Source organism: Somniosus microcephalus, chromosome 10, assembly GCF_052327205.1.
Source record: "Somniosus microcephalus isolate GS21.2 chromosome 10, FLI_Smic_1.0, whole genome shotgun sequence".
NCBI lineage: Eukaryota > Metazoa > Chordata > Chondrichthyes > Squaliformes > Somniosidae > Somniosus > Somniosus microcephalus.
In genome coordinates this window covers 106902046-106915201 of record NC_140996.1, presented here as the reverse complement: position 1 = coordinate 106915201, position 13156 = coordinate 106902046, and the positions used below count along the sequence as shown (strand labels likewise).

The 13156-nt window shown below is 46.0% G+C and overlaps 1 protein-coding gene across 4 annotated transcripts in view; it reads right to left on the bottom strand.

Annotated features, from left to right (window-relative positions):
• LOC147111607 (betaine-homocysteine S-methyltransferase) overlaps positions 1-13156 on the bottom strand; it is a 52095-nt gene that overhangs the window by 14905 nt on the left and 24034 nt on the right. For all 4 annotated transcript variants that reach the window (XM_085998683.1, XM_085998685.1, XM_085998681.1 and 1 more), the window contains exons 3-4: positions 12448-12620; positions 11317-11420 (exon numbers count right to left, since the gene is read on the bottom strand). In XM_085998683.1, the coding sequence (XP_085854809.1) occupies positions 11317-11420; positions 12448-12620 (277 nt within the window). The remainder of the gene's footprint in view (positions 1-11316; positions 11421-12447; positions 12621-13156) is intronic.

Below are 13156 nucleotides of genomic sequence, written 5' to 3'. Positions count from 1 at the left end.
CATACCAAAAATCGTGGGGAACCAAGGGACTAATGAGAGTAAGGAACTTAAAGTAATTCATATCAGTAGAGAAAAAGTACTTTCGAAACTAGTAAGACTAAAAATTGCCAAATCCCCTGGACCTGATGGCCTACATCCTGGGGTTCTAAAAGAGGCAGCTGCAGAAATAGTGGATGCATTGGTTGTGATCTTCCAAAATTCCCTAGATTCTAGAATGGTCAAAGCAGATTGGAAGGTAGCAAATGTAACCCCACTATTCAAGAAGGGAGAGAGAAAACAGGTAACTACAGGCCAGTTAGCCTGACATCAGTCGTCATGAAAATGCTGGATTCCATTATTAAGGAAGTGGTAACAGGGCACTTAGAAAATCATATGATTAGGCAGCATCAACATGGTTTTATGAAAGGGATTTTTTTAAATATGTTCATGGGGTGTGGGCGTCACTGGCAAGGCCAGCATTTAGTGCCCATCCCTAGTTGCCCTTGAGAAAGTGATGGTGAGCCACCTTCTTGAAGCGCTGCAGTCCGTGTGGTGAAGGTACTCCCACAGTGCTGTTAGGGAGGGAGTTCCAGGATTTTGACCCGGCGACGATGAAGGAACGGTGACATACTTCCAAGTCAGGATGGCGTGTGACTTGGAGGGGAACTTGGAGGTGGTGGTGTTCTCATGCGCCTGCTGCCTTTGTCCTTCTAGGTGGTAGAGGTCGCGGGTTTGGGAGGTGCTGCCGAAGAAGCCATGACGAGTTGCTGCAGTGCATCTTGTAGATGGTACACACTGCAGCCACGGTACACCGATGGTGGAGGGAGTGAATGTTTAAGGTGGTGAATGGGGTACCAATCAAGCGGGCTGCTTTGTCTTGGATGGTGTTGAGCTTCTTGAGTGTTGTTGGAGCTACACTCATCTAGGCAAGTGGGGAGTATTCCATCACTTGTGCCTTGTAGATGGTGGCAAGGTTTTGGGGAGTCAGGAGGTGAGACACTCGCCACAGAATACTCAGCTTCTGACCTGCTCTTGTTGCCACAGTTATTTATGTGGCTGGTCCAGTTAGGTTTCTGGTCAATGGTGACCCCGAGGATATTGATGGTGGGGGATTCAGCGATGGTAAAGCCGTTGAATGTCATGGGGCGGTGGTTAGACGCTTGCTTGTTGGAGATAGTCATTGCCTGGCAATTGTGTGGCGAGAATGTTACCTGCCACCTACCAGCCCAAGCTTGAATGTCATCCAGTTCTTGCTGCATGCGGGCATGGACTGCTTCATTATCTGAGGAGTTGCGAATGGCACCGAACACTGTGCAGTCATCAGCGAACACCCCCACTTCTGACCTTATGATGGAGGAAAGGCCACTAATTAAGTAGCTGAAGATAGTTGGGCCTAGGACAGAGCCCCGAGGAACTCCTGCAGCGAGGTCCTGGGGCTGTGATGATTGACCTCCAACAACCACAACCATCTTCCTTTGTGCGTCAGCGGCGGCGGCGGGAGGAATCTCGGAGTGGCGGAGCGACTACAAAAGGCCCCAGAGGCTCAGGTAGGCCTCGGTGCGTCAGCGGCAGGAAGAATCTTGGAGCGGCGGAGCGACTAACAAAAGGCCCCAGAGGCTCAGGTAGGCCTCAGTGCGTCAGCGGCGGGAGGAATCTCAGAGCGGCGACAAAAGGCCCCAGAGGCTCAGGTAGGCGTACCAATCTCCAATCTCAGGGAAGGAGAGAAGTAAAAAGTAATCGAGGTGTCACGTCACCACAAAACAGGTAAGTGATTGGTTGGAGTATTTCTCTTTTTTAAAAACTTTAACCCTGTGGTTTATAGTTTTTAAGGTCTCTGTGGTGTAGCAGGGAAAGTTTGTAAACCAGGGCCCTTAAATATATCATTTAACTGTAGTGAAATTGGTGGGATTCATTTGTTTAATTTAATTGCAATTAATTAAAGGGTAAGTCATGGCAGGACAGCCCGGTGCCGTGGTATGCTCCTCCTGCGCTATGTGGGAACTCAGGGACACAGACAACCATATGTGCAGGAAGTGTGTCCAGCTGCAGCTACTGGCAGACCGCATTACGGTGCTGGAGCAGCGATTGGATACATACTGGACCATTCGTGATGCTAAGGACGTCGTGAATAGCACGTTTGATCAGTTGGTCACACCGCAGGTAAAGTTGGCACAGGCAGAGGGGGAGCGGGTGACCAACAGGCAAAGTAGTAGGCGCAGGCAGGGGTCCCCTGTGGCCATCCCCCTCTCAAACAGATATACCGCTTTGGATACTGATGGGGGGGGGGGGGGGGGGATGGCTTACCAGGGGAAGGCAGCAGCAGCCAACTTCCTGGCACCAGGGGTGGTTCTGCTGCACAGAACGGGAGGAAAAGGACTGGGAGAGCTATAGTGATAGGGGACTCTATTGTAAGGGGAATAGATAAGTGTTTCTGCAGCAGCAAACGAGACTCCAGGATGGTGTGTTGCCTCCCTGGTGCAAGGGTCAAGGATGTCTCAGAGCGGCTGCAGAAAATTTTGGAAAGGGAGGGTGAACAGCCAGTTGTTGTGGTGCATATAGGCACCAACGATAAAGGTAAAGAATGGGATGAGGTCCTAAAAGCTGAATATAGGGAGTTAGGAGGTAAATTAAAAAATAGGACCTCAAAAGGTAGTAATCTCAGGATTGCTACCAGTGCCACGTGCTAGTCAGAGTAGAAATAGAAGGATACTTCAAATGAATACATGGCGAGAGGAATGGTGCAAGGGGGAGGGATTCAAATTCCTGGGACATTGGAACCGGTTCTGGGGGAGGTGGGACCAGTACAAACTGGACGGTCTGCACCTGGGCAGGACCGGGACCGATGTCCTTGGGGGAGTGTTTGCTAGTGCTGTGGGGGAGGGTTTAAACTAAAATGGCAGGGAGTTGGGAACCTGAGCAGGGAGACAAAGGAAAGGGAAACAAGGATAGAAGCAAAAGACAGGAAGGAGAATAACAAAGGTGGCAATCGGAGAAATCAAGGGTTTAAAACAAACATGGCCACAGTAAATAATAATTCTAAAAGGTCTAAGAGCGTTAAAAAAACAAGCCTGAAGGCTTTGTGTCTTAATGCAAGGAGCATTCGTAATAAGGTGGATGAATTAGCAGCGCAAATAGAGGTAAATGAATATGATATGATTGGAATTACGGAAACATGGCTCCAGGGGGACCAAGGCTGGGAACTCAACATTCAGGGGTATTCAATATTCAGGAAAGATAGGCAAAAAGGAAAAGGAGGTGGGGTAGCATTGCTGGTTAAAGAGGGGATTAACACAATTGTAAGGAAAGATATTAGCTCTGATGATGTGGAATCTGTATGGGGAGAACTGAGAACTACCAAAGGGCAGAAAACGTTAGTGGGAGTGGTGTATAGACCCCCAAACAGTAATGCAGAGGTTGGGGATGGCATTAAAAGGGAAATTAGAGAAGCGTACAATAAGGGCACAGCAGTCATCATGGGTGACTTTAATCTACATATAGATTGGGCTAACCAAATTAGTAACAATACTGTGGAGGAGGAATTCCTGGAGTGTATACGGGATGGTTTCCTGGACCAATATGTCGAGGAACCAACTAGGGATCAGGCCATCTTAGACTGGGTATTATGCAATGAGAAAGGATTAATTAGCAATCTTGTTGTGCGAGGCCCCTTGGGTCAGAGCGATCATAATATGATCGAATTCTTCATTAAGATGGAGAGGGAAGTAGTTGACTCAGAGACTAAGGTCCTGAATTTAAATAAAGGGAACTATGATGGTATGAGACGCGAGTTGGGTAGGATTGATTGGGTAATGTCACTCAAAGGGTTGACGGTGGATAGGCAATGGCAAACATTCAAAGATCACATGGATGAACTACAGAATTTGTTTATCCTAGTTTGGCATAAAAATAAATGAAAAAAGGTGACTCAACCATGGCTAACAAGGGAAATTAGGGATAACATGAGATCCAAAAAGAGGGCATATAAATTGGCCAAAAAAAGCAGCAAACTTGAGGATTGGGAGCAGTTTAGGATTCAGCAAAGGAGGACAAAGGGATTAATTAAGAGGGGGAAAATAGATTATGAAAGTAAGCTTGCAGAGAACATAAAAACTGACTGTAAAAGCTTTTATAGATATGTGAAGAGAAAAAGATTGGTGAAGTCAAGCGTAGGTCCCTTGCAGTCAGAATCAGGGGAATTTATAATGGGGAACAAAGAAATGGCAGACCAATTAAATACATATTTTTGTTCTGTCTTCACAAAGGAGGACACAAATAACCTCCCAGAGATGTCGGGGAACATAGGGACTAATGAGGGGGAGGAACTGAAAGAAATCAGTATTTGTAGGGAAATGGTGTTGGGGAAGTTGACGGGATTGAAGGCCGATAAATCCCCAGGTCCTGATAATCTACATCCTAGGGTACTTAAGGAAGTGGCCCTGGAGAAAGTAGATGCATTGCTGGTCATCTTCCAGAACTCGATAGACTCTGGAACAGTACCCATGGATTGGAGGGTAGCTAATGTTACCCCACTATTCAAAAAAGGTGGTAGAGAAAAAGCGGGGAATTATAGACCGGTAAGCCTGACATCGGTAGTGGGGAAAATGCTAGAGTCCATTATAAAAGATGTAATAGCAGAGCACTTGGAAAGCAGTGACAGGATCGGACAAAGTCAACATGGATTTACAAAAGGTAAATCGTGCTTGACTAATCTACTGGAATTTTTTGAGGATGTAACTGGTAAAATAGATAAGGGAGAACCAGTGGATGTGGTGTATTTGGACTTTCAGAAGGCTTTCGATAAGGTCCCGCATAAGAGATTAGCTTGTAAAATTAAGGCACATGGGATTGGGGGCAAGGTATTGACTTGAATAGAGAACTGGTTGGCAGATAGAAAGCAAAGAGTTGGAATACATGGGTCGTTTTCCGAGTGGCAGGCAGTGACTAATGGGGTACCGCAAGGATCGGTCCTAGGACCCCAGCTGTTCACAATATATATTAATGATCTGGACGAGGGAATTGGATGTAGTATCTCCAAATTTGCAGACGACACAAAGCTGGGTGGGAGGGTATGCTGTGAGGAGGATGTTGTGAAACTCCAGTACGATTTGGACAGGTTGGGTGATTGGGCAGAAACATGGCAAATGCACTATAATGTGGATAAATGTGAGGTTATCCACTTTGGTGGCAAAAACAGGAAGGCAGATTATTATTTGAATGGCAATAGATTGGGAGAAGGGGAAGTGCAAAGAGACCTGGGTGTTCTTGTGCACCAGTCGCTGAAGGTAAGCAATCAGGTGCAGCAGGCGGTTAAGAAGGCAAATGGTATGTTGGCCTTCGTAGCAAGAGGGTTCGAGTACAGGAACAAGGATGTCTTGATGCAGTTGTACAGGGCCTTGGTGAGACTGCACCTTGAGTATTGTGTGCAGTTTTGGTTGCCTTATCTGAGGAAGGATGTTCTCGCCATGGAAGGAGTGCAGCGAAGATTCACCAGGCTAATACCTGGGATGGCAGGAATGACGTACGAGGAGAGATTGGGTCGATTGGGCTTGTGCTCACTGGAGTTTAGAAGATTGAGAGGGGATCTCATCGAAACCTATAAAATTCTGTCAGGCCTGGACAGACTGGATGCAGGAAGGATGTTCCCGATGGCCGGGGAGTCCAGAACTAGGGGGCATAGTCTAAGGATAAGGGGTAAACCATTTAGGACTGAGATGAGGAGGAATTTCTTCACCCAGAGTGGTGAACCTGTGGAATTCTGTACCACAGAAGGCAGTGGAGGCCAATTCATTAAATATATTCAAGAAGGAGTTGGATATATTTCTTAAGGCTAAAGGGATCAAGGGATATGGGGAGAAGGCAGGAACGGGGTACTGAATTTGGATGATCAGCCATGATCTCATTGAATGGCAGAGCAGGCTCGAGGGGCCGAATGGCCTACTCCTGCTCCTATCTTCTATGTTTCTATATATGACTCCAGCCAGAGGAGAGTTTCCCCCCCTGATTCCCATTGACTTCAGTTTTACTAGGCCTCCTTGATGCCACACTTGGTCAAATGCTGCCTTGATGTCAAGGGCAGTCACTCTCACCTCACCTCTGGAATTCAGCTCTTTTGTCCATGTTTGGACCAAGGCTGTAATGAGGTCTGGAGCCGAGTGGTCCTGGCGGAACCCAAACTGGGCATCAGTGAGCAGGTTATTGGTGAGTAAGTGCTGCTTGATAGCACTGTCGACAACACTTTCCATCACTTTGCTGATGATTGAGAGTAGACTGATGGGGCGGTATTTGGCCGGATTGGATTTTCCTGCTTTTTGTTGACAGGACATACCTGGGCAGTTTTCCACATTGTCAGATAGATGCCAATGTTATAGCTGTACTGGAGCAGCTTGGCTAGAGACGCAGCTAGTTCTGGAGCACAAGTCTTCAGCACGACAGCCGGGATGTTGTCGGGGCTCACAGCCTTTGCTGTATCCAGTGCGCTGAGCCGTTTCTTGATATCACGTGGAGTGAATTGAATTGGCTGAAGACTAGCTTCTGTGGTGGTGGGGACCTCAGGAGGGGGCCGATATGGATCATCCACTCGGCACTTCTGGCTGAAGATGGTTGCAAACGCTTCAGCTTTGTCTTTTGCACTCACGTGCTGGGCTCCGCCATCATTGATGGGGATATTCATGGAGCCTCCTCCTCCCGTTAGTTGTTTAATGGTCCACCACCATTCACGACTGGATGTGGCAGGACTGCAGAGCTTTGATCTGATCCATTGATTGTGGGATCGCTCAGCCCTGGCTATAGCATGCTGCTTCCGCTTTTTAGCATGCATGTAGTCCTGTGTTGGAGCTTCCCCAGGTTGGCACCGCATTTTTAGGTATGCCTGGTGCTGCTCCTGGCATGCTCTTCTACACTCCTTATTGAATGAGGGTTGGTCCCCTGGCTTGATGGTAATGGTAGAGTGAGGGATATGCCAGGCCATGAGGTTACAGATTGTGGTGGAATACAATTCTGCTGCTGCTGATGGCCCACAACGCCTCAAGGATGCCCAGTTTTGAGCTGCTAGATCTGTTCTGAATCTATCCCATTTAACACGGTGGTAGTGCCACACAATACGATGGAGGGTGTCCTCAGTGTGAAGACAGGACTTCTTCTCCACAATGACTGTGCGGTGGTCACTACTACCAATGCTGTCATGGACAGATGCATCTGCGACAGGTAGATTGGTGAGGACGAGGTCAAGTAGGTTTTTCCCTCGTGTTGGTTCTCTCACCACGTGCCACAGGCCCAGACTGGCAGCTATGTCCTTCAGGACTCGGCCTGCTCCTATCAGTCGTGGTGCTGCCGAGCCACTCTTGGTGATGGACTTTGAAGTCCCCCACCCAGAGTACATTCTGTGCCCTTGCTGCTCTCAGTGCTGCTTCCAAGTGGTGTTCAACATAGAGGAGTACTGATTCATACTGATTCATCAGCTGAGGGAGGGTGGTAGGTGGTAATCAGGAGGAGGTTTCCTTGCCCGTGCTTGACCTGAAGCCATGAGACTTCATGGGGTCCGGAGTCAATGTTGAGGACTCCCAGGACCACTCCTTCCCGACTGTATACCACGGTGCCACCACCCCTGGTGGGTCTGTCCTGCCGGTGGGACAGGACATATCCAGGGATGGTGATGGAGGAGTTTGGGACATCGGCTGAAAGGTATGATTCTGAGAGTATGACTATGTCACAGCTCTCCCAATTTTGGCACAAGTCCCCAGATAATGGTGAGGAGGACTTTGCAGGGTCAAATGGGCTGGGTGTGCCGTTGTTGTGTCCATAGCCGGTGCCAAGATCGATGCCAGGTGGTCTGTCTGGTTTTATTCTTGTTTTTCATAGCGGTTTTTTACAACTGAGTGGCTTGCTAGGCCATTTCAGAGGGCAGTTAAGAGTCAAGCACTTTGCGGTGGGTCTGGAGTCACGTATAGGCCACACCAGGTAAGGATGGCAAATTTTCTTGTCTAAAGAACATTAGTAAACCAGATGGGTTTTTACGACAATTCGGTAGTTTCATGGTCACCATTATTGATACTAGCTTTTTATTACAGATTTATTTAATTAACTGAATTTAAATTCTCCAGCTGCCATGGTGGGGTTTGAACTCATATCTTTGGATCATTCGTCCAGGCCTCTGGATTACTGGTCCAGTAGCATAACCACTATACTGCCGTTGTAAATTGTGTTTGACAAATTTATTAGAGTTTTTTGAGGATGTAATTAGCAGGGTAGATAAAGGGGAACCAGTGGATTTCCAAAATGCATTTGATATGTAACAACCTTTTATGTGGTACCTTAAGATAAGAGCTCATGGGGTTGGGGATAATGTATTAGCATGGATAGAGGATTGGTTAATGAACAGAAAACAGAGAGTAGGGATAAACAGGTCATTTTCCGGTTGGCAGGCTGTAACTAGTGGGGTGCCGCAATGATCAGTGCTTCGGCCTCAGCTATTTACAATCTATATCAATGACTTAGATGAAGGGACCGAGTGTAATGTTATCCAAGTTTGCTGACAATACAAAGCTAGGTGGGAAAGTAAGCTGTGAGGAGGCTGCAAAGGGATATAGACAGGTTAAGTGAGTGGGCAATAAGGTGGCAAATGGAGTATAATGTGGGGAAATGTGAGGTTATTCACTTTGGTAGGAAGAATAGAAAAACAGAATGGCCTAGAAATTGAGTAGCCTTAGCGCCGCATTTGAGGCGCTAGAGGGCCTAGCGCCGGAGTTATGGCCAGTTGGGAAATTGAGTGGGGCCCTTCCGTCGGCGTTAAGCCGGTAGCGCTGCGCCGGCACCGATGACGTCATCGGTGTGCGCAGCATCCCGGTTGCCATGCCGACGGGCCCCAGCGCCGAAATTCAGTTGCGGCCGCCTCGCCCGTGGCAGCCGCAACTAAGACTCTGGCAACCGAGTCTTCCCCGAGTTAGCGCCGGCGCATTAAGGTCGCGCGGCGGCCGGCCGCTTTCCCGTCGGCTGCCTGCCCGCACCTCCCTCCCCGGACTCCTCCACCCCCCCCCCGCGGAACAGATGCGTCTGGCCTGCAAGCCCGGCACTTGTCCGAGGTGCCGGGCTCATTTTTTCAATATTTGAACGGACAGCGGGCGGGTGCAGGCAGCTCCTCCTTAACTGAAGGAGGAGGCCTGCACTTCCCCAGCCTGCCGCACCGCATCGGGTGCCGCAGCGCCGGATTAGCGCCGCAATTCGGCACTCAGCGCCCATTGGGAGGCGCTCACGCCCGCCAGTAGCGCCGGCAGCCGTCTGGGCGCGGCGCTACTGAATTTTTGGCGCGCGCAAGGGAATTAGCGCCGGCGCTAAATTTCCGGCGCTAAAGCCCTGGTGCGGCGTCAACTCAATTTCTAGGCCAATATTTTTTAAATGGTGAGAAACTATTAAATGTTGGTGTTCAGAGAGATTTAGGTGTCCTAGAACAACAGAGAGTTAGCATGCTGGTACAGCAAGCAATTAGGAAGGCAAATGGCATGTTGGCCTTTATTGCAAGGGGGTTGGAGTACAAGAGTAAGGAAGTCTTGCTACAATTGTACAGGGCCTTGGTGAGAAACATAGAAGATAGGAGCAGGAGTAGGCCATTCGGCCCTTCGAGCCTGCTCCGCCATTCAACAAGATCATGGCTGATCATCCAAACCCTAGCACCCGGTCCCTACACCGACAGCCATCCCACCCAAGCCCTATCCCCGTAACCCCATAACCCCACGTATTTAATCCCCCCTAACACTAAGGGCCAATTTTTATCATGGCCAATCAACCTAACCCGCACATCTTTGGACCACACCTGGAGTACTGTGCACAGTTTTGATCTCCTTATCTAAGGAAAGATATACTTGCCTTGGAGGCAGTGCAACAAAGGTTCACTAGATTGATTCCTGGGATGAGAGGGTGGTACTATGAGAAGAGATTGAGTAGATTGGGCCTATACTCTAGAGTTTAGAAGAATGAGAAGTGATCTCATTGAAACATAAGATTCTGAGGGGGATTGACAGGGTAGATGCTGAGAGGTTGTTTCCCCTGGCTGGAGAGTCTAGAACTAGGGGGCATAGTCTCAGGATAAGGGGTTGGCCTTTTAAGACTGAGAGGAAGAGGAATTTTTTCACTCAGAGGGTTGTGAATCTTAGTAATTCTCTACCTCAAAGGGCTGTGGATGCTGAGTCGTTGAGTATATTCAAGGCCGAGATAGAAAGACTTTTGGGCTCATGGGGAATCGAGGAATATGGGGATCGGGCAGGAGTGTGGAGTTGAAGTCAAAGATAAGCCATGATCTTAATGAATGGCGGATCAGGCTCGGGGGGGGCTATATAGCCTACTCCTGCTCCTAACTCTTATGTTCTTATGTTATGTTCTTTTCTGCCACACACACAGGCCCTTATCCCTCATCTAGATCAGTCTGAAACCTAGTGATTTCATCTAAATTAATCACCCTGTACACATTTTCATGTCATCTGCAAATTTAAGAATGGTAGCATTTATATCCTCATCTAAATAATTAATGAACATGATGAATAGCAATGGTCTCAACACAGAGTCTTGTGGAACTCTACTCATGACCATGCCCCATTCAGCTATACTCCACTAATGTCAACCCTCTGCCTTTGACATCTCAGCCAGTTACTCATCCAACACATTATATGTCCAATAATCCCATAATATTTAATTTTATCCAATAGCACTCTATGTGGTACTTTATCAAACAGTTTCTGGAAATCAAAGCAGAAAACGTAATCCACTATTCTGCCTCAAAGAACTCAATTGGGTTTGTGTGAGGCAGGCTCGACATTTTTTGAAGCTCTGGAGCACTATTGAATTGCTTGAGAATGACATGATTGGGGCAAAAACAATGCAATTCTTCCCCTCCTGAGGTTTGCTAAACACTTTTTAATTTGGACAGTGTCCATTTCATGGTAAAAATTAAACTGCAAAAAAAGTAAAAGTCTGTCCAAAGCAGAGATTTGTTTAAAAAATGTTTTGTGGGTTATCGGCGACACTGGCAAGGCTGGATTTATTGAATATCCCTAGAGCCAAGTCCTCTTTAGAGGGTATCAAGAGTCAACCACATCGTGTGGGCTGGAGTTCCCTTCCCAGATGCAATTTCATAAGTTGTCATCGGGGAACTGAACTCACAGCCTCTAATCCAGTACCAGAACCGTTACACCTGTCCCTTTAACAGAGGTTTAAGACCCAAACAGATACTACATAGCAGCACTTCAGCAAATAATACTCTGTACAGAAACTGGCTATTAGATAAGACATTGAACAAAGTTGCTACCTGCTCAGTCACTCAAATAAAATCATATCCAATTTGATACATACCTCTTTAGTCATCCATCCAACATAGTTCCCTGAATATTCAGAACCATCATGCATAAAAGCTCCGTAAGGCCCAATGGAACCTGCAATTAGGGGTTTTCCCCTCTCTTAAAATCACAAAATATTTTAATCAGGTTAGTAATAAATTAATTTAATTAATTCTAGGTGTTCATATTATGATTAAAAACTTGTAGAAAGAGGCTACCGCAAAGGCCAGCAAATTTATCCAATGAACAGCTTAGCTATACTGATCAGGATGTTCCCAGGTTCAATCCTGTGATGGTTGGTGGTTAGAGTGCTACAATTAACTTAAGCATTCTGGGTTAGGAAGGGGAAACAATCTGGATTTCCACTCCTGATCATTACTAAGTGACCCCTGCTAGAAGTGTGCACATGGATGTTGGGCAGGGACAAGATCAGGCTTGGCTGTGATGCTCCTTGTAATCAAGTAATCTGCTCACATTCATACATGAATAACAACCACTTAAGCCAAGTACTGAAGGGTGACTAATATCCCTTGCACCAAACCTCTGCATGAGTCAATGCCTTCAAGATAGGAGGAGAGAAAATTGGGAAGAAAAGGAGAAAATAAACTTGGAAAAGTCTATTAAACATAATAATGAAGACATGATTTCACTAAATTACATAAATATTAATTGTTTCTAAATATTAGAAAATGTGTTCACAGTGCTGATGATTCTCATCACTCCACTAACTGAATTTGATAGCTGTCAAAATTATGTGCTTTCTGGAAACAAGAATAATTTTAAGTTGGTAATGCTTCAAGTCTGTGCCAATACACCTTATTTATTACTTGGTCAAAAATAAAGCGGTATGAATTAATAGCTTCACTTTAGTAAATATATTAATACTAGCTAAAATTTCATACTAAAATTGACAACTGAACACTTTGGAGGAATTTGCATCCCCAGAAAGTATTACTTTAAACCTAAATTTTATACAGAAAAAAATCTAAATTTACATTTTTGCTTCTCAATTTGGTTGGAAAAATACATGCAAGATTTCAGCACCATCACTTGTACAATATGGATTGTGGAGTGAAACTGAAAAGTAAGTCTGAAAATTGTTCAAATATCTCCTAAATGAAAAACCAACTGTAGCTGCAGAACTTACCTGAACTTCTGGATTCTGAGAGAAACTCCTCAACAGCCTCTTTAGCAAGTTGTACTCCTGACTGCAAGAGCAGGGCTGCTTCCTCTGACTTCAAACTAAGATACTTAACAAATCCTGCCACACTCGCCTGGTATGTGGCTGTGGTAATGACATCGGCACCACTACAAAGGTACCTAGAAGTGAAACAATATACTTAAAAATAGTTTTAATGTTGAAATTAGATATAGACTTATTTGACTCAAATCCTATCGGGTAATGACAAATCAGCTTAAATACAATATGGTAGATTTTCCAATCGGTTACACCACATATATAAACATTTGTAAAATGACCATAACCAGTCGGGAAAAGGACAAAATTAAGTAATGCTGGATCTCTGCCCTTTTATTTAGTGCCCTGTTGAATCTACTGGCAATATTTTTCAATGGCACAGGAAGTGTCAGTAGGTTTACCACCAGACAGGTAAATTAGCCAACAATGACATGAGTTTGACACTATCTCAAATTCCCAGGGTTTACACTCAGCAAATCGCTGATTAATCTACCTGCCCACATAAAATGAGTTTCCGGGGCTGCTATGCTCTTTATTCAACGTGGATTTAAACAACATTACAATAAGATTGGCAGGAATATTGTGATGTTATTTCTTTGGCTTTCTTCTTGTTCTTTCCTGTTTCTTTTTAGGTGGTTAAGATTTTGTGCGAATTGTT